Genomic DNA, 22,977 nt, shown 5'->3' on the forward strand with positions numbered 1-22,977 from the left:
TTTAAAGGTACTGTCTGATAAACTTTAGCTCTGAATATAATAAAATTTATTATTGCCACTTTTTTTTTCTTGACCCAGGTAAATATTTCCTGGGACATATTTAAAATAATACTTTAAAAAAATTGTTAAAATCTAATGTGGGTAGAATTTAATACATGTTAATAAATGTAATTTAATATATACTTCCCTATAGCAATAAAAAGCTAAGCACAATAGCACTATGAAAATACATAAGAGGTGGTTTAGAATTCTTAAATATGTATATATATAAGTTCTAGTTGAAACAGATCAAACTAGCATTTATTTTTCTAGTTTAATAGTGTCTCAAGTAAAAGATTTGAATTTTAGGGAAGACAGGCTATGTTAATAATGAGGAATTACACATGACATTTTATGTTTTGATAGTAAGTCTTAGACCTTTTACTGTGTGCGTAAAGTTAACTTCTCATATCTATCAATAAAGTTCCCCAAGTAACCTAAATACATATACGAAATGCTGCCTTCTGTAGCACTATGGGCCCACCTTGTAGGTGAAAAAAAAAAAATCACTTTGTTGCTTTGGTAGCAAAGCACTGCTCTCCTCCTTAGGTGAGATCCAAGATAGACCACCCATTTCATCCTGAATCCCATTCCCTGGTGATTAGCACGAGTGTCTTTTGACCTTCAGAAATGTTGACAGATCCCTGGGATACCGAGATATCATATTTTTCTAAATTGAGATTCTGATCTTCACTCATCCTGAATTTAAATTTTGTGTATATTATATGATGTTTTGTAGAGTGATGACAGAGAAACAGATACAGCATCAGAAAGCAGTTACCAGCTCAGCAGACACAAGAAGAGCCCAAGCTCTTTAACCAATCTTAGCAGCTCCTCTGGCATGACGTCCCTGTCTTCTGTATGTAAACAAAGGCTCCGTGTTAATATCTCTCTGCTTCTGTGAACCTTGCTCTGCCATGCTCCTTCTTACTATAAAATGGCTCCCATTGTATTCCCAGATTCCAAGGGCACTAGCTTTTTCTCTAACCCACAATTAGCTTCTGGCTAGCTAAATCTTTGTTTTTCTTCTTTTAAGCATAAAAAGAGTTCACATCCATTATAAATGAATATGTTTTTTGGGATGTAAGTACTTTAGAAATAAGACTAAATTACCAACAAGATGAACCGCTGCATTTTTCTCTGCAACAAATGGGGTAACTATTGTTAAGTTCTGCTTATATTAGATACGTTTTATATTCTCTTTGCAGGTTTAGAATTGTATCTCTCTTTTAGCAAACCTGATGAATAAAGGTACTGATTCACATAAAAGAATAGGATTTCTTTGCCTTACAGAAGGATTTAGAACAGGGTTTTAAAAGGAAATCTACTTAAGTGTATTCAGGTTGGCTTTAGAAAATTTGACTTTACCTAGAACTTCTTTCATAAAGTGAGATCAGTCATTGTGCATGTAGTATGTGTGTAGAAATATATATATGTAAATATATCCACATACACTTACCAAATAGTTCTCTGATATACATAAACATGCACATATCTCACCAGGTATGCTAATCAAATGATAAAGCTGTACTTAAATTCTTACTAGCCTCCCATTTCTCAAACTTAAAAAAAAAAAATCTGTTTAAATTGAATTTCTGCTGATAACAATCAAATGTTTGGCCTTGGGAAGGCTTTCAACTGCCTTCATCAATCATCCATTCTCTACCCTTCCTGACCTCTAAAGGCGTATGGCCCAGTAAGCATTTTCCTAGATTTAGTGGATGAGTAACATAGTAAAATTCCTTTTTAGTGCCTTGGAAATTTGATAGAGCAATGTGTCACTGTGATTTGTGTGCCTGGGGTTTCTCACATCCTCTTTCTTTAATGTCTTAAATACTAAGCATGCCTAAAATTGGAACTTTGAATGCCCCCCACCATAAAAATCCCCCTGCTTTGAAATGAGCCAGTATCTAAATAACTTTGCATTTCACTTTTCATCTGTATCTTTTAGAGGCATTTTTTTTTTACACACTAGTTGTGCCATATATTACGTCAGGTTGTCTGTGTTGGCCTGTCTTTATGCCATATTTTATTAATTGCCTTAAGTGCAAACTAGAGAAATAATGGCAAGCAAAGATTATATTCATGATCCTTGTATTGGATTTGTGAAAGAGATAGAAACAAACACTGTGTGTTTCGGATGCTTTCAGGTGAGCGGCAGTGTGATGAGCGTTTACTGTGGAGACTTTGGCAATCTGGAAGTGAAAGGAAATATTCAGTTTGCAATCGACTATGTGGACTCATTGAAGGAGTTGCATGTCTTTGTGGCCCAGTGTAAAGACTTAGCAGCAGCAGATGTTAAAAAACAGCGCTCAGACCCGTAAGTACAATTTGAAGTAACTGTTTTCTCTTAGTTATTCGTAATCTTGCAGAAACTGGCCAAGAAAGAAAGAAATTGAAGGGAGGGTATGTGTGTGACTGCATCAAAAAGAAATGTTTGACAAGAAAAGTTTGGGGGAAGTGCTGTTTTATTTACTTTATAAATTCATATGCCAAAGTTATTAAACTATAAAAATGTCAGAGAAGCACAAAATATTTCAAGTTGGAAGGGACCTTTGAGGCCATCTTGTCCCATTCATTCTTTTAACAGATAAGGAAATTAAGGCCAGAAAAGATAAGTGACCTATTTACATAAATTCAGAGAGTCAGCAGCAAAACTGGGAATAAGGGCTTAAACCCTAATCTGTTCCCATGACTTTCAAACTTCTCTAAAGTTAGGGACATGTAGGGGCATACTTCAGAATGTTCAGTGGTGCAGGAACAGTTAAGATTCTAGACTGAGGTAGATTCTAAATTTAACTTGTATTTTACAGAAGAACTTTAGGGGGAATTACCAGCTCGTCTTTTAAATCAGAGGCTTAATTGATACTTCAGTTTATTTGCAAAAATTGAGTACATTCCTCACTTATCCTTATGCAGAAGTCAGATTCTTAATTATTTTGCTGGCATAAGCCTAATTCTTCATGCTTTTATTATAAAAACAATTGGGGCCAGTATACTTTTTCCCCCATTGAATGTGGCTTCATTAGGTTGGTGCTAAGAGTAACTTTTGTTTTCAAAAGGCAGTAACAAAACTTTTAAAAAAAAATTCTGTAAGCACCAGTCTTTTCTTAACTGGAAACAAGCCACTAAAATTAAGCACTACATTAGAGGTCTGTCCCCCACCACCCTCCATATCAGATAAGGCCAAAGAAAAAAGGAGTTCAGGAAATATCCTTTAAAAATTTTTAAAACAATTATGAAATGATCAATTCTGCTGCAATGTGTTTAAACGTTTAAGTATAAAAGACATTAGTGAGAACATTCATTTACTTATCACTTTTCTGAGTGTCATGAATTATTTCTGTCAATTACCAATGCATTTTTCAAAGTAGAGATAGAAACATGACTTTTATTTTCTCTGACCTTCTTGTCTTTCCGCTTCTCGCTTTAGATATGTAAAGGCCTATCTGTTACCAGACAAGGGCAAAATGGGCAAGAAGAAAACACTTGTAGTGAAGAAGACCTTGAATCCTGTGTATAATGAGATACTGCGGGTATCTATGAACTCTCTGTCTAGGAAAATCCTAAATGATGATGTGTCACTGTGATTATGTGTAAATAGCCATGTTGTCTAAATTTTTTTTTTTAATTTTTTTTTTCCACATTTTTATTTATTTTTGGGACAGAGAGAGACAGAGCATGAACGGGGGAGGGGCAGAGAGAGAGGGAGACACAGAATCGGAAACAGGCTCCAGGCTCCGAGCCATCAGCCCAGAGCCTGACGCGGGGCTCGAACTCCCAGACCGTGAGATCGTGACCTGGCTGAAGTCGGACGCTTAACCGACTGCGCCACCCAGGCGCCCCTAAAATTTTTTTAATGTGTGTTTATTTTTGAGAGAGAGGGACAAAGAGAGTGTGAGCGGGGGAGGGGCAGAGAGAGCGGGAGACACAGAATCCAAAGCAGGCTCCAGGCTCTCAGCTGTCAGCACAGGGCCCAACTCGGGGCTCCAACTCACTGAGATCATGACCTGATCCAAAGTCCAATGCTTAACCAACTGAGCCACCCAGGTGCCCCTAAATAGCCACTTCTTCTTGGGTAGTATCTCTACAAGTGAAGTCAGTCACAGGGAGAGAAAAAGGGAAGGAATAAACATTTTCTGACAAACTGCCTTGCATGAGACCATACACTTTGAATGTTGTTTGCGTTCTGTCATGCATTCTCTACATAGGCCACCAGGACGATACTGCCTGCACCTCACAGATGAAGCAGGTGAAGCTTAGAGAAACAAAGGAAATTGCTCAAAGATACACAACTGATAGAATTGAGCATCGTAAAAAATGATTTACCAAGAGCATAATTCTGATCATGTTATTTCTCTGCTTAAAATCTTTTAGGATTCCCATTACCCTTAGCGGCAAGTCCATCCTTCTTAACACGTCACCAGTCCCTCCACAACCCAGGCTCCAGCCTCCTCTTTTCAATTTCAGAGTCTTTGTTCAGGTCACCCCGATTCCTTTCTGTTCTTTGGAGGAACTGACTACATTTTCTCACACTGCTGGACTTCCTGTTCCATCTGGCCAGAGTGCTCTTTCCCACATTCTATCCCTAACTACCTCCTACAGCCTTAAATGCCTCTTCCTATGAGAGGCTCTCCTTAACCCATCAGGCCACCTTGCGGTCTGCTGCCTCAGTCACCTTGTTCTATATTAGGCTTTGTTAACACTCAGCACTTGAACTACTAGCCTCATTGTCTGCTTTCCCATTAAACTGTGAGTTCCAGGAGGGCAAGGTCCAACTCTGTGCCATTTATCAACTGTGTGAGTTTGGGCAAATGACTGAACCTGTCTGTACTTCATATCTGCCAAAGGGAGACAATAAGAGTACCTACCACTTCAGTAGGTGTGAACATTAAAAGAATTAATATATGCAAAGTGATTAGTATGTATTAAACACATGTTGACTCAATACAGTGTCTGGATAGGTACTCAAAAAATGTTTATTGGAAGGATAGATGGATAGACAGATGAATAGAAAGTATACCTGCCTCAAATACCCATATTTCCCCCTACCCCAGACTGTATAATGTTGTCTTAGTCATGATAACTTGAAACTGGAAACAGAATAAGTGTCATTCATTCCCTTTTTCTGAAAGGCTGTCCAACTATTTGATTATCCTCTGAGGAAAGAAGCAGAATTAAATTAATTTTCAGTCATCCATGGGTCAATTTTTTATAGATTTTCTGTAGCCAGTTTTTTTTTTTAATTTTTTTTTTCAACGTTTATTTATTTTTGGGACAGAGAGAGACAGAGCATGAACAGGGGAGGGGCAGAGAGAGAGGGAGACACAGAATCGGAAACAGGCTCCAGGCTCTGAGCCATCAGCCCAGAGCCCGACGCGGGGCTCGAACTCACGGACCGCGAGATCGTGACCTGGCTGAAGTCGGACGCTTAACCGACTGCGCCACCCAGGCGCCCCTGTAGCCAGTTTTTAATTACAGTTTGACTGTGATATACCTCCATACCCTAGCTGTTTCTAGGTCAACTACTTCAACCCTATACTCAGGAAAAGCCACCTAATTTAAATGGTAAATTCAGAGAAAGACCGGCCTGCTACAACCAAAATGGACATTCAAGTAGTACATCATAAAACCAAATAGAGATTATTTTTAGGTCAGAAGTACTATTATCCCTCCCATGATTATATACAATCTAGGATTGATTGCATCTTAGATGAAAAACCGTTAGGATGCCAGATATTTTCCACTTAACCGTATGAATCAGGAAAAAGGAATTTAATTGAAAAGTACCTTGTCATTGCAGGATATCTGTAGTGGGAGATGTGTGTAAATGGGAGCAAGTGGTATATAGGAATTTTCTGTACTTTCTGTTCAGTTTTGCTATAAATCTACGACTGCTCTAAAAAATAGTCTATTAGAAAAAAAAAAAATACCTTGTCCTTAGGTAGAAAACAGACCACAGGGGGCGCCTGGGTGGCGCAGTCGGTTAAGCGTCCGACTTCAGCCAGGTCACGATCTCACGGTCCCTGGGTTCGAGCCCCGCGTCGGGCTCTGGGCTGATGGCTCAGAGCCTGGAGCCTGTTTCCGATTCTGTGTCTCCCTCTCTCTCTGCCCCTCCCCCGTTCATGCTCTGTCTCTCTCTGTCCCAAAAATAAATAAACGTTGAAAAAAAAATTTAAAAAAGAAAACAGACCACAGGATTAAACTTCATTAGCATTTTGAGACTGAATTGGACTTATGTTATATCTAGTTTGAACAAAAAAACATCCAGTAAAAAATGAATAATTGGCTTTCATTTTTAGAAAGCTATTACTGGCTATGATATTTGAACTGTGGTTTGCTTTTCCAGAAGCAGAAAGAAAATCAGCTTTTGTGAAAGATGGATTTAGCTCTTTGAAACAAGACACTTAGAATAAGATGACTTTGCAATATCTTTGAGACTTGAAACCTAGCAGATGAGAAAACCTGATCTGTACAGATGACTTTTCTCTTTATCTCTGTGTCATAACTTTGGCATAAAATAGTATTATTCACCACTTTAATTTCCTTCTTTGACCTGCAGTATAAAGTCGAAAAGCAAATCTTAAAAACACAAAAGCTGAACCTGTCCGTTTGGCATCGAGATACATTTAAGCGCAATAGTTTTCTAGGGGAAGTAGAACTTGACTTGGAAACTTGGGACTGGGACAACAAACAGAATAAACAACTGAAGTGGTACCCTCTGAAGCGAAAGGTAAGTTCTGACATTTTTGGTTTGTTGGTTGGTTTCTTGCCTGGCATGTAGGAGAAAGCTACTATAAACTGCATTTTAATTAATAACGGTTATCCCTTGTTTGGGATCATTATATCTTTTCACTCTGTCCAATATGTCTCTTATGCCCTTTTAATGTATTTTCTGTTCTTTTTTTTTCTCCTCTCCAGAATTCAGGCTGGCTAGTTTTTGCTAATTTGTCTTTCCATTCAATAATTTTCTTATCTGCTATGTCTAAAACACCCATCTTACAGGTTCTCAATCATTATATTTTTCAGATTTATATTTTCATTTGATTTTTCATAGACCACTTCTCTCCTAAAATTCTCTATCTTAACATTATCCTCATGAACATATTAATCAAAGTTATTTAAAATTTATATCTGAAAACCCAATATCCTAAACATTTGTATGTCTCTTTATCTAATTTTTTATCTTAGTTTGGTCATTTGGTCCTTTGTCCTGGTATGCCTGTTCATTTTTTATTGTAAGCTAGACATTGTATATGAGAGTTCTAGGGATACTTTGAGAGGATTTACTTTTGTTTCTGACACACAGAGTGGGGACAGAACACTTTTATCTGAGAACAAACTGACTAGAAGCTGGGTTTCAGTTTTCATGTGGTCTCATGTAGTTTTTGTTTGCTCAAATTCCTAGCCTATGGCCCTTCAGGGATTCCAAGTGAAAGCCTAGGGAAGTAGTTATCAGATTTTAGCATGCATCCCATTCACGTGAAGTACTTATTATAATACAGATTTCTGGGCCCTATTGCCAGGGTTTCTGATTTAGTAACATCTGGGCCCAAGTTTCTAGCCATGGCTGGTTGCTGATACAGCGTCTTGCCTGGGGACCATACTTTGACAACCACTGATCTAGAGTATGTCTAAGGCTATTCCTTTCTATTATGCTCTAGTTCGGCACTACTTAAAAATCAGCTGATGGGGCGCCTGGGTGGCGCAGTCGGTTAAGCATCCGACTTCAGCCAGGTTACGATCTCGCAGTCCGGGAGTTCGAGCCCCGCGTCAGGCTCTGGGCTGATGGCTCAGAGCCTGGAGCCTGTTTCCGATTCTGTGTCTCCCTCTCTCTCTGACCCTCCCCTGTTCATGCTCTGTCTCTCTCTGTCCCAAAAATAAATAAACGTTGAAAAAAAAATTAAAAAAAAAAAAATCAGCTGATGCCTCAAAGTGAAAAGCAACGAATGTCAGACTCAAAGATGTTCTCCATTTGAGTCGTGATAATAATTCATTAATTCCTTCAAATAAATTTGTTTAATCCAGTTTTTTTTTTTATTGCTCCCAGTGTGAGGGTTGGTATGATCTCAGCTGGAAGTGATGAATATCAATAGTAGAAATCTTTGTTCAGCATCTCCATAATAAACCACTTATGCTTAAGAAATGGTTCCCAAATATTGCATCAAAATCACCTGGAGCACTGATTTCTAGTCTTACTCAAGACTCACTGGGTGTGAATTCCTTAGAAGATGTCAAAAGCTTTTCATTTTAAACTAACCCTTAGGTTTCTGATGCATAGCTATGTTTTGGCAATAAGGCTCTAAAGGACCAGAATTTGAAAGTGAAACCAGCTCTCTTATACTTGAAAATAATAGATACACATTTTTAAATTATTGTCCAGTCTTTGTTATTCTTACAGACATCAAACCATGTGATCTGAAATGATCAGGTTAATACAGCTTTGGAAATGTAATGTTTGGCTTTTCTTCCCCCAGACTTTCCCCACACTCTTCTTACTCAAAGAAAGAGTAACTCAAATAAATAGTTTTATGTCTGACTGGGTGACCAACAAAATTTATGTGCTTTTATAAAAACCAAAGCATCCCAGAACATTTCTTCTCTCTCCAAGAAAGCCATTCTGATTTCTTTACTATCTCTGAGACTAAAGGCCTTGAGATATTTTCTGGGTACCAAGCAAGTCTTTCCAAGATACACAGTATGGCTTTCCCAGATATAAAAGCAAGAGTTTAGCTTTGATGGAAATGTTAATTCAGGGCACTCATGGGTGATACATACTCACAGAAATGGGCATTTGTTGTCCTATAACACAATATCAACAGAGTAAAATAGTTTGTGTCTCACACTTACTGACAGTGTCCTTCATTTTCCAGACAGCACCAGTTGCCCTTGAAGCAGAAAACAGAGGTGAAATGAAGTTAGCTCTCCAGTATGTTCCAGATCCAATTCCTGGTATGTAATGATTTTCCATCCAGATTTATGTCCTTTCCCGATCCCTTCCTTCTCCAAGGATTTCTTTGAACTCTGTGATATTTTCAAAGGTGAAACCCTAGGCAAAATTACTAACTTAGTAATTATATGGACCAGATGAGTCAATTTATAGTTGATAATTCTTTATTGTGGTAAAAACACATAATATAAAATTTATCATCTTAACCATTTTGAAGTGTACCTTTTGTAGGATTAAGCATATTCACATTGTTATAAAGCAGATCTCTAGACCTTTTTTCATCTTGCATATCTGAAACTCTGTACCCTTTAAACTTCAGCCTCACCATGTCCTTCTCCCAGCCCCTGATAACCACCATTCTACCTTCTGGTTCCATGGAAAAAAAAATGTTCAGTTTCCAAAATTCTCTAGTTTACAATCCTTGTTTGAACTATCACCTCACTCTCCAAAAGTTTTTTTTTTTTTTATTGTTCCCAGTGTGAGGGTTGGTATGATCTCAGCTGGAAGTGATGAATATCAATAGTAGAAATCATTGTTTAGCATCTCCGTAATAAACCACTTATGCTTAAGAAATGGTTCCCAAATATTGCATCAAAATCACCTAGAGCACTGATTTCTAGTCTTACCCAAGACTTACTGGGTGTATCTGCACAGTGTGGATGGCCTTTCCCATATTCAGAATGGAGCCTGGGTGTTCCTCACAGGCAAGAATTAGACAAATTCATATGGAGCCCTTAGGAAGTAAGAGTGTATTGGTTCCCCATTCTTAAGGTCTCAGCAGGACTGAAAGCTTTTTCCTCAAGATTCCTAATTGCATCCTTGATGTTAGGGCCTCAGGTCTCCAGCCCAGTTAAGGAGCAAGAGACTAGCAAGAAATGAATGCCTGCCATTACTTCCTAAGCAAGTTCCCCAAGTTTTTCTCCTTAAGAATCTGTATAAATGTTATGACTGAAATCAGAGGTTGCAACTCAACTGCTTTCAGTAACCAGGCAGTGAAACCAGTGGCATGAAAGAAATCTTGGATGGTAAGGGCAGTGATTGAACTAGAAAAAGCATTCTAATTCGGTTAAAAAAAAAAAAAAAAGAATTGGAGGGCAAGTAAAAGATATCTTTAGGTCCATATGGCTGCCAAACCACCGTCTTGTTACTTCTGGATCTTCCTAAAAGGCAGATTTTTAAAATATATAATTTCTGTCCTATCATTTATGGTCCACATGCATAGAAATTCTGCCAGTCTGTTTTCCACCACTATCATTTCTTGGTGGGAGCAGGGGGAAAAGGAGATGATGTTTTGTGGTGGGCTCCACCTTGTCTGATTTTTTGTTCATGTAGTTTCTCTTCTCTGGAGTGGCTTCCTCTCTCAACCTATCCAAGTCTTAGATGAAGCCCCATCTTCTCCATAAAGCTTTTCCTGGCTATATGCATTCACCCTCGTTGAGCACATCATCACCTAGAACATTATAGTAATAACTTGGCATTTCATTCTGTATTACATTTTTATAGTTTTTATTTGAATTACTCTTTTTAAGTGTAAACATTTCCCGAGGACATAGATTTCTTATGTTCCTTGTATCCAATGATATTACTAGCATAGGGCTGAGCATATAATAAATGCTCATTAAATTCCTGTTGGTTAATTAGGTTAACCCATTCAGAAAAATATGGTAGCGGTCCTCTGTCCATGTGCACCCAGCCTAGCCAACAACTAAAGAGTAAGCCAACTTCTCAGAATTCCCTGGCCATAACCCTAGTTATTATGTGTGTGTATGCAATATTGTCACAAAGTGTGTAACCACATTTAACAAGAAAAGTGGCTGTACTTAGCCAGTACCTGTTTTGGTTACTTTATATTCATTATGTTTCAAATGCCTCCCATTAACAATATTTGAAAGGAATATGCATTTCATTGAGATGTTTTGAATATAACTGTAAATGGATGATTTATATACCTGATCTCTATAATTTATCTTGAAACAAGCCAAACCCAGAAATAATGATGTAGTACTCTGTACTTGGAATCAATATGAATTATTTGCATAGAGTTATCTGAGCTCAGTGCAGCCAGACTAGGGAAGATTTAGTTAAGAATGTATAAATTTAGCCAATTAGGATCATATCATCAAGCTCTAGCTAGCATCACTGTTCCAGACTGCATCTTTGGATGCAGTATTGCCAAGAGAGGAATGGCAGTGAAATTTTCTTTTCTGCCCTTTTTCAATTATAGGTAAAAAGCTTCCTACAACTGGAGAAGTGCACATCTGGGTGAAGGAATGTCTCGATCTACCTCTGCTAAGGGGCAACCATCTAAATTCTTTTGTTAAATGGTAACAGCATTGATAACTCTGCCTCTCTCATCTCTACCATAGCCCAGCCTTTGCTGGTTGGTTTCAAGCCTCCATACCTGTGATGCTGAAACTCATCATTCATGGTTTGAATGAAATAACTTAGGACAGTGGCAACACATTCTGGAAGGACCTGTGACATGAACCCCTAATTTGAGTTTTTAAGTGGCAAACTTTTTTCTCTGTTATACATATAAATGCCTGGCATCAAGTCAGCAGTGTCTAAACAGCTATTAGTGTGCTCTCTTAGCCCCCCTGACTGATTTTATCTATACCTATTCTTTCAGAAGACCAGTTGTAGCTGTTTAAGTTTATATGACATTATTTGTGACTTTCTCTCTATATATTATTCATAGATGCCAGCTGGTAAGATTTTTCAGCTCAGGGCAGTCTCTCATTCTGAGACAACTTTCAGACCTTCTTGTATTTATAAGAGGTATGGTAGGTTAAAAACAGAAAAGAGATAATCAGGACTAGATCATATTTCCAAATTATAAAGGAATCCTCAAGCAATTGCTACCATGTTAAGCACTTACTAATTGAAAGCACTGAACTAAGTTGTTTGCTTCATATGTAATTATAACATTAACCTTACGAATTAGGTATCACCATTCTCATTTTAAAGATGAAGCAAGTGAGAGATTAAGTGACTTTTCCTACAATACACAACCAATAAATGGCAGAGTGAGGATTCAAAGCAAGTCTGGTCCACTGTAATGAAGAGTAATGAAGAGTACCTCCAGCAGGATGCTGCCACCACTGCCACCACCACCATGACCACCCCCACTATGACCACCACAACCACCATCACCACCCCCATCATCATTGCCATCACCACCACGACCACCACCACCACTACCACCACCATGACAACCACCACCATCCCCACCACCACCATGACCACTACCACCATCCCCATAATATTCTCCAATACCACCACAACTACCATCACCACCATGACCACCCCCACCATGACCACCACAACCACCATCACCATCCCCATCCCCATCATCATCACCATCACCACCCCCATCATCATCGCCATCACCACCATGACAAGCACCACCATCCCCATCACCACCATGACCACCACCACCATCACCACCACCACTACCATCACCACCACCATCACCATCGCCACCACCACTGCCTCTCTACACTCTTTTTTTCTTCTATATCCTTCTGCCAGTCTTCACTAGCTGTGTTGAAGTACACTTAAGGTGTAAATGTTCACCATCTTAGTAAAATGCTTTCACAATGATTTCTTTTGTAGTATCATCCTTCCAGATACAAGTAGGAAAAGTCGCCAAAAGACAAGAGCTGTAGGGAAAACCACCAACCCTGTCTTCAACCACACCATGGTGTATGATGGTTTCAGGCCTGAAGACCTGACAGAAGCCTGTGTAGAGCTTACTGTCTGGGACCATTACAAATTAACCAACCAGTTTTTGGGAGGTCTTCGGATTGGCTTTGGAACAGGTAATGTCTGTTACGTTTTTAATTCTCTATGAGCCAAGTGCTTCTGGAGACAGTAGAGGTTTGTCTGCTTGTTGCTTTGCTTCTTCCTTATGAAAACAGATATTCTATTTCTGTTAACTGTAATGAAATGAATGAATGAAGGAATGTCAGGCTGTATGCCAAGGGCTCTAGATATGAAGATTAACAGGATGTAGTGTCTGTCCACACAGAGCTTAAGTTAGAGTATGTGGGGGGATACAGAAAATCCTTCATCACTCACTACTCTTCCCTGAAAAACATTTATATCCTTTTATGACTAAAAGGATGCTTTAAATAATGATAGCAATTAACATTTGTGGAGCAGTAGTCACTGTACTGAGTGCTTTGATTATATTATTTCATTTAATCCTCACAGAAATTCTATGAGTCGTTACTATGTTATCTCCAGAGGAACTGATGTTCTAAGGAATGAAGTAACAGAGCTAATAAGCATCAGAGCCAAGATTCAAAGTCGAGTCTCTTAGACACAAAACCCCAAACCACACTTCCTTAGAGATTATCTAGTGTCACCTCCATCCCAGTGCCAGGCCTCTTCCCTACTACCCCACTATGTCCCTGACAGATTGTCAGCTAGCTCAGGTGACTAAACAGCTCTTTCTTCTATTGAGCCCCAGATTTGCCCTCCTGGTGATATTAAAACGCTTCCTAGCTGTCTTCCACTGGTGATTATAATGAGGGAATGACCTTCCTCGCCGCCTCCAAAGAACAATTCCTTTCTAAATGCAAAGCTTCCTTTCTCTGCCCACCCCCCCCCCCCCCCCCCAGGTAAAAGCTATGGCACTGAAGTGGATTGGATGGACTCTACTTCAGAGGAAGTTGCTCTCTGGGAAAAGATGGTGAATTCCCCCAATACTTGGATTGAAGCAACCCTGCCTCTCAGAATGCTATTAATTGCCAAGATTTCAAAATGAACTCAGCATCGACTGGCTCCTCCACTAAAAACCACTAAACAGGTGGAATCTGATCTTGAAAATCTGACTGTGTGGACAGAGTTCTCACCTGCTACCCATTTCCACTAACGGATGCCACACAGCATGTTCAAGTCAACCTGCATGTGCTTCTTTGGTTACAAGGCCCAAGAGATTTAAATAATAATAAACAGTCTAACTTATTTGTGCCCTCAACATTAAAGAAGATATTTGAGAAAGCTAGCAAAATCAAATGGTACTGAGGCTTCAGGGAAAACGCTTTCAAAAAATATTAAATATGGGGTGATGTTAACGAGCAACATTTTCTAGTTTGCTGTTGTGTTTCACACCACAATTTTGTGCAACAGTTCGGAAGGCCTGCTTCTCGGTGGTTGAAAACCCTTGCAGGAACTGAAAATGTATAGTTTTTGTAAAAGAGGGACAGAAAAACACTCCTATAAGAAGTAGGGGGGGGGGGAAATATCAGTGATGATAAAGAATTTGACCATAAGAAAACGATATACTCTATAATCTCTATTATGATATGGAATTCCGTGTTAGGGACTTGAGACTGAATTTATTGCATGTATTTCTTTCTGCCTTTGAAACTGCTTTCCACCCGGCCCCCAATGTCAAAGTCTCAGATGTGCTTTGGTGCCACCTCCTGGCTCATAGGTGGAATTCAGTTTTTGGCTTAATTTTCTCCCAAGCTCTCAACCCTGTATTTTGTCATAGACTATGTGAAAAAACCAAAAACCTTGCATATATAAGATTCTGGTTTTCCTGTAACTCTACTATATGAAATTAGCATGAGAGTGGTCACAGGCATGTTTTGCAACAAAGTTTTAATTAGAATGTAAATTGTTAAACTTTGCTTCCTATGTATAATTTTCATACAGTATTTTGTAAAAACCCTTAGAAGAAATTATGATATGATTTAATTGTGTTGTCAAGTTAAATAGACTTCTTATTTTAAATGAGATACTTCATGTTAGAAGTCCTAAAATCTTAAATTCGCAGCAAGGCTAAAGAATTGGTAAGCTAATATTTCTCGAGTCTTTACTGTAACTCTGGACATCATTTCCTCCGAGTGAGATGCTTTGACCACATTGTTGAAAGTGGAAGTTTTTCTTTTAAAGAAGTAGTTGAAAAGCATTGAAGATATGTTAATATTTATTTTTGAAAAGTTTTCCACAGAGACATTTTTTGGGTCATTTTAGGATATAAAGCATGACTCCTCCTTAGGACCCAACTTGCTTGCCTTTCTCAAAACAAGCACTGTAGGTTAGACGGGGTCTGGATGGTCAGGAGTGTGAAACCTTACCACAGGTGTCTAGGAAACATCACTGAAAATGACTAGTGTGCTTGTCTCCTCTGAACAGATGTTAGAACCTCTATCCACTTGAAACACGTGAGAAACTTCTGCCCAGTAAGAGCGGCTAACTTAGAACCCCCTTCCCGTGGTCTCTCAAGGTCTTTTAGGGAGATGTGTAGTCTAGCTCTATTTCCTGATCCTGCTCTGACCACAAGGAGAGGCACTAGCTGAGTGGAGGCGCAGCTCCCAGGTCGAAAGTACAGATCCTGTTCCAGCTCCTGCCGCTTCATGGGGGCAGCTCTTTCTCAGCCCTTCTTTCACCTGCTCAGCCACCTCCCAGCAGCCAGCCAGCTCTGAAACACTGTGATTGGTTCTAGTGTCTCCCTATCTAGGACTGGGACTGCCTTCCTCCTCCTATTCTCAGATCCCTGACCTGCAAAACACCAGAGTGGTCAGTAGAAGCACCTTTGGTATCCAAATGATCTGGGTTTGAATTCTGGCTCTACCACTCGGGGTGACATGGGGTAACTTGTTCAACCTCTCTGTGCCTTCATTTCTTTGTTCCCTGCAAACTATAAAATGTATATACTAATGCCTACCTTTCAAGAATATTGTTAGAATTAAATGGGAGAAGATGTACAAGTGCCTAGTACTGTGCAGGTTATATAGAAGAACTCTGGAGATAGTAGATTCAAAAAAAGAGACATTAAAAGACTTACAGGCAAGTGGAGGGGACTCATTGGTCACCACTAGGGAGAGCATCAGCCCAGTTTTAGGCTTTGAACTTCTGGGGAGGAAATATTTTGGATAATTTCAGGATCAAAGGTAGGTGGGGGGGAAAATGGTAGAGCAAGGAAAACAACCATGGCAGAGAGGAGCCCAGAGTCATTATTACTAAATGGAAGTTCTCTCAGAAAAGAGATGGTATCTAATTTATTAATGTATACTCAGCCTCTAGCGCCACACTATACCTAGTAGCTGTTTGTTGAGTAAATAGGTAAATGAATATTGATTAGGGTCTTGTGAGATTCTCAGACTGGACAAGTTATCTATGGACTTAGTTTTTTTAAAATAATTTTAACATAGAAATGTAACCAATTTTTAATGTGGAAAATCTACTTAATCAACAAATGTCACCAAGCATTCACCATGTGCAAGGGGCATAGAAAGGTGGAGGGGGGTAGGGGAAGCATCCATAAGCTTATCCTTCAAGAAACAACTGCTGTTAACACTGAGTATTTTTCTGTCGTGTTTTCTTTTCTTAGGAAATATATTCTGTGAATTCACTTTACTACATCAGACAACCATATGTGGTAATCAGCAAATACATTCAATATATCTGTGACCCTTTTTTTTATATGAAGACGACTGTTCTAATTTTCTAGTCACTTGTCTCAACTTTGTAAGTTCCATTTCAGTGTATGAGCTTGAAATTTAAGGAAAAGAAGAGAAATGAGGGGGAAATACAAATAAGTTTAGGTCACTTTTTTTAATATTTATTTTTGAGAGAGACAGAGCACACGTGAGCACCAAGTGTGGGAGGGGCCCAGAGAGAGGGACAGAAGATCTGAAGCAGGCTCCGCACTTACAGCAGTGAGCCTGATGTAGGGCTCAAACTCATGAGTCGTGAGATCATGAGCTGAGCCAAAGTCAGACACTCAACTGACTGAGTCACCCAGGCGCCCCTAATTCACATTTGTGAAGTCTTTGGAATCCACTTTCATAAAACCTCAATATCCTACAATTTAAGTAGTTATTAAAATTTCAGTTCAGGAAATTTCCTAGTCTTCCAACATTGCTTTCCCTTTACAGACATGAGACCCTGATCTCTGAGACCAAAGATCAGATTATTTCTCATCTGTTTTCCCTCTGGTGAAATCTGAAGCATTTGAAAATCCATCAAACATCTACAATGACACTCAGGCTTTTTCCTGATCATCATGACTTGAGAGATGAAGTCCGAACACCAGAAACAGTGGTCATAGCAATAGTTACTAGGATCATTCTGAATTTTAAGATTTTTATCTTTCTTTTTTCACTTATATTTCTAGCATGTAATTTTCCATGCCATTAAATTACTTACAAGCATGATAATGTTTAATAGCTGCATAATATCCTAAGAAAATATAATTTCTTAACATTTTCTCTTTTTTGGACATTGAGGTTTCCAACTTTTAGTTGTTATAAACCACACTGCAGTGAAAAACTTTATCTTTTGGATTATTTCCTAAGCAAAACGCTCCCCCAAAAGGGCAAGCATTAGTTTAAAAAGCATAAAAATGTTTTTAGTCCTCAATATGTGCCGTCAACTGATTTTCACCAATAGTGTGGGAGTACCTATTTCACTATACCCTCACCAGTCCTGGGTAGTCTTAAAATAGGGGGAAAATTGTGACTAAATTGATGGATGAAATGGTATCTAACTTTAACTTATTGGATCACTGAGGGGGTTCAATCCTTGCCCATTTTCCCCCCTTCATCTGTGAATTTGTTTCTCTTTTTAGATGTTAATGCTTTATTTATTTGTTCAGGCTCTATAAAAATATAAATTTATCATCTGTCATCTTTATGGTGGATATTTTTCCTGGTTTTTGAAATTTGCCTTCAACATCTATTCACCATACATTTATCTAAGCCTCCCCAAGGTGCCAGGCACTTGTCAAGTATCAATGATGGAACAGTCACAGCCCCTGCCCTTAATGATCTCAGGCTTAATAGGGGGAGGCAGGCAGGTGAGCCATGAGTGCAATAAGGCTTTCACAGTTTCCATTAGAATTGTGAACAGTCGGGGCGCCTGGGTGGCGAAGTCGGTTAAGCATCCGACTTCAGCCAGGTCACAATCTCGCAGTCCGTGAGTTCGAGCCCCGCGTCAGGCTCTGGGCTGATGGCTCAGAGCCTGGAGCCTGTTTCCGATTCTGTGTCTCCCTGTCTCTCTGCCCCTCCCCCGTTCATGCTCTGTCTCTCTCTGTCCCAAAAATAAATAAAAGCGTTGAAAAAAAAATAAAAAGAAAAATTGTGAACAGTCTCCAGTGGATGCACCAAAAGAGGTGAGCAGTCAATTCTACATGTGGGGGCCAGGAAAGGCTTCACAGAGGAGATGATTCTCAACTGAGTATTGATGCTCAATAAGTGAGTAGAGTAACAAAGGACAAGGTGGGAAAAGGCATTCCAGGCAGAGAGAACACGCACAAACAAGGCCAGAGAGCTGGTTGGTTAGGGGAACATCAGTAGTTGGGATGGACTAGGAAGTAAAATGTCAAGCAGGTCCTAAGGAACAAGGGGCTGGAGAGACCGCAGAGCTCACAATTTAAAAAGTTATAAGTGACTTGAGATGTTCGGCAAAGTCACATTAAGCTTTTCCTTACTCCTCTTTTACATAATGAATAAACTGAGACAGTCCTTTCTGCAGGTTTTATTCTTATTTTAAGGTTTTATTCTTACCTGTGTTTCCTTTGTTTCCATTTTGAACACTTTACTTGTTATATTTAACTGTTTAATCTGGAATTGACTTTGGTATATGATAGCAAGCCTCATCTGGATCTTTCTTTCAGTTTTAATGTTCAGCGCATCTATATTGTTCATTAAGCTTCTTTCTATAACCTTATTTTGCCATTGAGTAGAAACAGGGAAAGCTGAATATCTAATAAGATGTATCCCCAGCCGGGGACAATAGGAAGGGAAACTAAAGAAATTTCACTGGGGTTTGCTCTTGTACTGAGCTGTGTTAAACATTATAGGTTCAACTCACAGCCACTCAGGATCCTGGCTCCCGGAGCACCACTGCTACTTTGTATTTATAGATGACACATTTCTAAGGAGCAAACGTGTTTCCACAGAGAGTAATTTACTCTCATGACAAGTGAAGGTGGGGAGATGGAGGAAAAATATGTCACAGGCAGCTTGATTTATTTACTCCTCCCAGAAATTAGGTGGAGTCGCGTTTGTTTGTTTTGCACCCTGATGCTGGCTGAAAACCCAGTGGGCCTGGCATCTCTTCTCCGTACAGTATAGGCCAGATGCTGGGCTGGGAGCAGAGAGCTGTGATTTGTTAGAAAGGCAAGCACAGATTGGTTCTCCAGTCCCTCAGATCTCCCTGTTCCTTCACGGCATTCTGAAGACCTGTCCACCAATCACGGGGCTGCTTACTGGAAAAAGCAACTGCTGGAGAGCGCTGGGAGTCCCTAGCAACACTCCGAGGCTTTTGAATCTGAGGGTGAACGGCTGTGTAGTCAGCCGATAGTGGAGGAGAGCAGCACCTATGCCTCAGGAAGAAAAGGCTGTCAGGATGGACACTCCACATACTGAAGAACCCTTCGATAAGAAAGACAAAAAACCAGAAAAGCAGGAAGAAGAGATGGAGTTTAAGGAACTGGGCGGTCTGAGGGAGGCCTTGGCAAATCTCCGGGGACTGTCCGAGGAGGAGAAGAGTGAGAAGGCCATGCTGTGCTCCCGCATCCAAGAGCAGTCCCAGCTCATCTGCATCCTGAAGCGGAGGTCAGATGAGGCCCTGGAGCGCTGCCAGATCCTGGAGCTGCTCAACACAGAGCTGGAGGAGAAGAGGATGCTGGAGGCTGAGAAGCTGAAGGCCATGAGCGAGCATGCCCAGAAGCTGGAGGAACGCTTTATGACCCTGGCAGCCAACCACGAGTTGATGATCCGCTTCAAGGACGAACACAAGAGTCAGAACGTCAAGCTCAGGGAGGAGAATGAGAAACTGAGGCTGGAGAATGACAGCCTCTTCAGCCAGGCTCTGAAGGACCAGGAGGCCAAAGTGCGCCAGCTCACCGCCCGCAGCGAGGCCCTCTCCAAGGAGCTGGAGACCCTGAAACAGAGGTGTACTCGGGATGCCTGCCAGGCACAAGCCAGAGAGAAAGAGCTGCTGGAACTGCAGAGCCGGCAGGCCTGTGCCCACGCCAAGGAGACAGAGCAGCTGCACAGCCAGCTGCAGAGCCTCCAGCAGCAGCACCAGCAGATCACGGAGCAGATGGCCTCGGCGGAGCAGGCTCACGGCAGCCTGAAGCAGGAGCTGCAGGCCAGACTGCAGACGGTCACTCGCGAGAAAGATGAGCTGCTGCAGCTGTCCATGGAAAGGGGCAGGGCGCTTCAGAGCAAGCAAGCGGAGATCCGCCAGCTTGAGGAGAAGCTGGAGACAGCAGATGTGGCCAGGAGGCATGCGCTACAGAGGTTTGAACAGGAGGCTGTGGCCGTGGACAGTAACTTGAGAGTACGAGAACTTCAGCGCAGGATCGATGGGATCCAGAAGGCCTATGATGACCTCAGGCTGCAGTCTGAAGCCTTCAAAAAGCACAGCCTGGGCCTTTTAAGCAAGGAGAGAGAACTCAACGCCAAACTCCGCCATCTCTTCCCATAGGAAGCTTCTGTTTCCTCTTTCCTCTAGTTGAAATATTTGTGCCTTAGCATTATGTGTATTATACTTTTAAGCACAATAGGAAGAAGAAAAGCTGCTTTACTATGATCTTGTGGTTATTACTATTGTAACGCTAACACTGATTTTCAGTCCTACCACCTAGAATACACAAGATTTACCTGACTTCTTTCTGTGCCTTTGAAATCCTCCAAAGTTTGCTATCATTATCTCTACCTTCCTCATAACCTATTCATTCTCAACCTCAGATACCTTCGTATATCCTAAGATTTTAAATTAGCAGCTACTATGGGCTTAAGGGAATCTGAAATGCAATGAGATGTACTATGGTGAAAGTAATTTAGTATAGTTCCCCCTTGGAGATAGGTAGGCTTGTAGTCTCCCATAGTTTAAATTATAAACTGTAACAGTTAATAGCATGATAATAGCATAGAGAGCTCACAGAAAAAACTCATATTTTGCAACTGGCCAAACAGTTGCTTGCTTCATCTGCTTTACAGCAGTATCCTTTTGATTTTATTTTACTTGCACTAGTTTGGAAAACAAAGATTGAAATCAGTAAGTTCTTTACCAAAGCAGACAAACTTTATTACAGTCATTCTGTATGAGCAATAAGATTCAAATAAGTGAAATCAACCAGTTTGTATTTTTCCTGCAAGCTGAGATCACATTCCATTTTCTTGGGTTTTTCCCTTAATGAAAACAGGATATAGAGGTACAAGGTTGCAAATATCAGTAGTTTCATTTAATATTACATAATGTGCTAATGGACAAAAGGCCCCAATTTAGGTAACATTCAGAGCAGACTGGGTACGATACATAAAGCAATGCAAAGTGATTGTTTTGTTTCTATTAGCATATTTCCTTGCAATTAACTTTTTCCTTTAAAAAAAAAAAACATCTAGGGGCACTTGGGTAGCTCGGTTGAGTGTCTTACTGGTGATTTCAGCTCAGGTCATGGTCTCCTGGTCTTGGGATCAAGCCCTGCTTTGGGCTCCATGCTAGATGTGAAGCCTGTTTAGGCTTCTCCCTCTCCCTCTCCCTCTCCCTCTCCCTCTCCCTCTCCCTCTCCCTCTCCCTCTCCCCCTCCCCAGCTCTCTCTCGCGCTCTCTCTCAAAAACAAACAAACAACCAAACATCTAAACAAAATATATATATGTATACTTAGCAGCATGTTTTAGGAATACCTAAATATGTAGATGCATACAAACGTAAAAGTTATTATATATATTTATAGAAAATTCTTAAAGAGGTAGTTATAAAAATATACTTAGTGCTTACTTATATCCCTGTTTTTAGTTGATATAGAAACATTATTATGAATACCCCTCAAAATAGATTATAATATGTCGACCTCAAAGGGCCGTGGACCTGGGAGGGGGCGGAGGAACTGAGAAAAAGAGAGGACAGTATAGCAAGGCACAGGAAACCCCAAGCCAACAGCCCAAGGCACTGAGGTTTATTGTAGATCTTCTTATATACGTTTTCAGGAAAAACAGATCAGCAATGATTAACAACAGAAGCTTAGCAAAGCATGTCAACAATGTACATCTGATTCAGCTATCATACGTATTTGCGTACTTGCGAATGAGAGCAGACTTGCAGATACGTATGTTCCGATAAAAATCTTTACCATAGAAGCAAAGACAAAGAAGGGAGTGAATGCACTGTGCTATATACATCTGGCTTTCTTTAAGCAAAACATCCCCATCTGCGTACTAAAGAACAGACCACATTTTCCAAGGGCAATTCATTCAAGTCCTTTCAGGTTATTTTTAACCTTATGATCTCCAGTTTTCTCAGAGATCTTGGACCCTGAATGAATATGGGCCTATGGTCATTATGGTGTTCTGTTTCCCATAGTAATATAGTATTTTTCTTACCTCACAGGGGCCAAGAGTCCCAAGAGTTACCTAATAATTTGGATTTATTAAAAAGTATTACTTGCTATCTTAAAAAAATTATTTTTTGAGAGAGAGCATGCGAGCGGGAAAGGGACAGAGAGAGAGGGAGAGAGAGAATCACAAGCAGGCTCCACACTGTCAGTTCAGAGCCTGATGCGGGGCTCAGATCTCACAAACCATGAGATTATGACCTGAGGCATGACCTGAGAATTAGATGCTTAACTAACTGAGCCATCCAGACGCCCCTTGGAATATTTTTAATAAGCAATTTTCCAGTGTTACTTTACCTCAGGCAGTTTTTTAAACCTATTTTCTCATAGTCCTACTAAGATGGTGATATTAAATACAAATTGCAAGAAACCACATTGATGGCCTGAAAGGACTATTTACTTCTTACATATTACCAAGGATCAGAATATAGGAGCTAGTTTAATCATGGTTGTCCCTGTTCAGCTCATACTATTTGTCATTGTGCTGAAGCACTTTGGATGGCTGGCTTTATTTAATCCATAGGGCCTTTTGAGAAGGTAATTATGTTTATTTCTATTTCAAAAAAGAAAACACTGGGATTCAGTAATTTTCTCAAGGCGACTTGGTCCCTGTGGAAGCTGGGAT

At 40.1% G+C, this 22,977-nt stretch overlaps 2 protein-coding genes across 19 annotated transcripts in view; both read left to right on the top strand.

Annotated features, from left to right (window-relative positions):
• The window catches only part of SYTL2 (synaptotagmin like 2), a 153,850-nt gene extending 137,433 nt beyond the window's left edge, over nucleotides 1–16,417 (top strand). For 13 of the 18 annotated variants that reach the window (XM_047877297.1, XM_047877301.1, XM_047877305.1 and 10 more), the window contains 8 exons: nucleotides 779–898; nucleotides 2,190–2,359; nucleotides 3,473–3,575; nucleotides 6,602–6,772; nucleotides 8,913–8,991; nucleotides 11,214–11,313; nucleotides 12,605–12,810; nucleotides 13,615–16,417. In XM_047877297.1, coding sequence (XP_047733253.1) covers nucleotides 779–898; nucleotides 2,190–2,359; nucleotides 3,473–3,575; nucleotides 6,602–6,772; nucleotides 8,913–8,991; nucleotides 11,214–11,313; nucleotides 12,605–12,810; nucleotides 13,615–13,760 — 1,095 coding nt within the window. In that variant the 3' untranslated portion in view covers nucleotides 13,761–16,417. Of the gene's footprint in view, nucleotides 1–778; nucleotides 899–2,189; nucleotides 2,360–3,472; nucleotides 3,576–4,326; nucleotides 5,272–6,601; nucleotides 6,773–8,912; nucleotides 8,992–11,213; nucleotides 11,314–12,604; nucleotides 12,811–13,305; nucleotides 13,319–13,614 lie in introns of those variants that run through there. The other 5 variants (XM_047877302.1, XM_047877313.1, XM_047877303.1 and 2 more) reach the window with 4 other exon arrangements.
• Nucleotides 16,418–16,564: 147 nt separating this feature from the next.
• Nucleotides 16,565–20,623, top strand: CCDC89 (coiled-coil domain containing 89). The gene has a single exon (XM_047877326.1). It carries the CDS (start codon nucleotides 19,331–19,333, stop codon nucleotides 20,441–20,443), a length of 1,113 nt encoding a protein of 370 aa, XP_047733282.1. The 5' UTR covers nucleotides 16,565–19,330; the 3' UTR covers nucleotides 20,444–20,623.
• The last annotated feature ends 2,354 nt before the right edge of the window (nucleotides 20,624–22,977 follow it).

This window comes from Prionailurus viverrinus, chromosome D1 (genome assembly GCF_022837055.1).
Source record: "Prionailurus viverrinus isolate Anna chromosome D1, UM_Priviv_1.0, whole genome shotgun sequence".
NCBI lineage: Eukaryota > Metazoa > Chordata > Mammalia > Carnivora > Felidae > Prionailurus > Prionailurus viverrinus.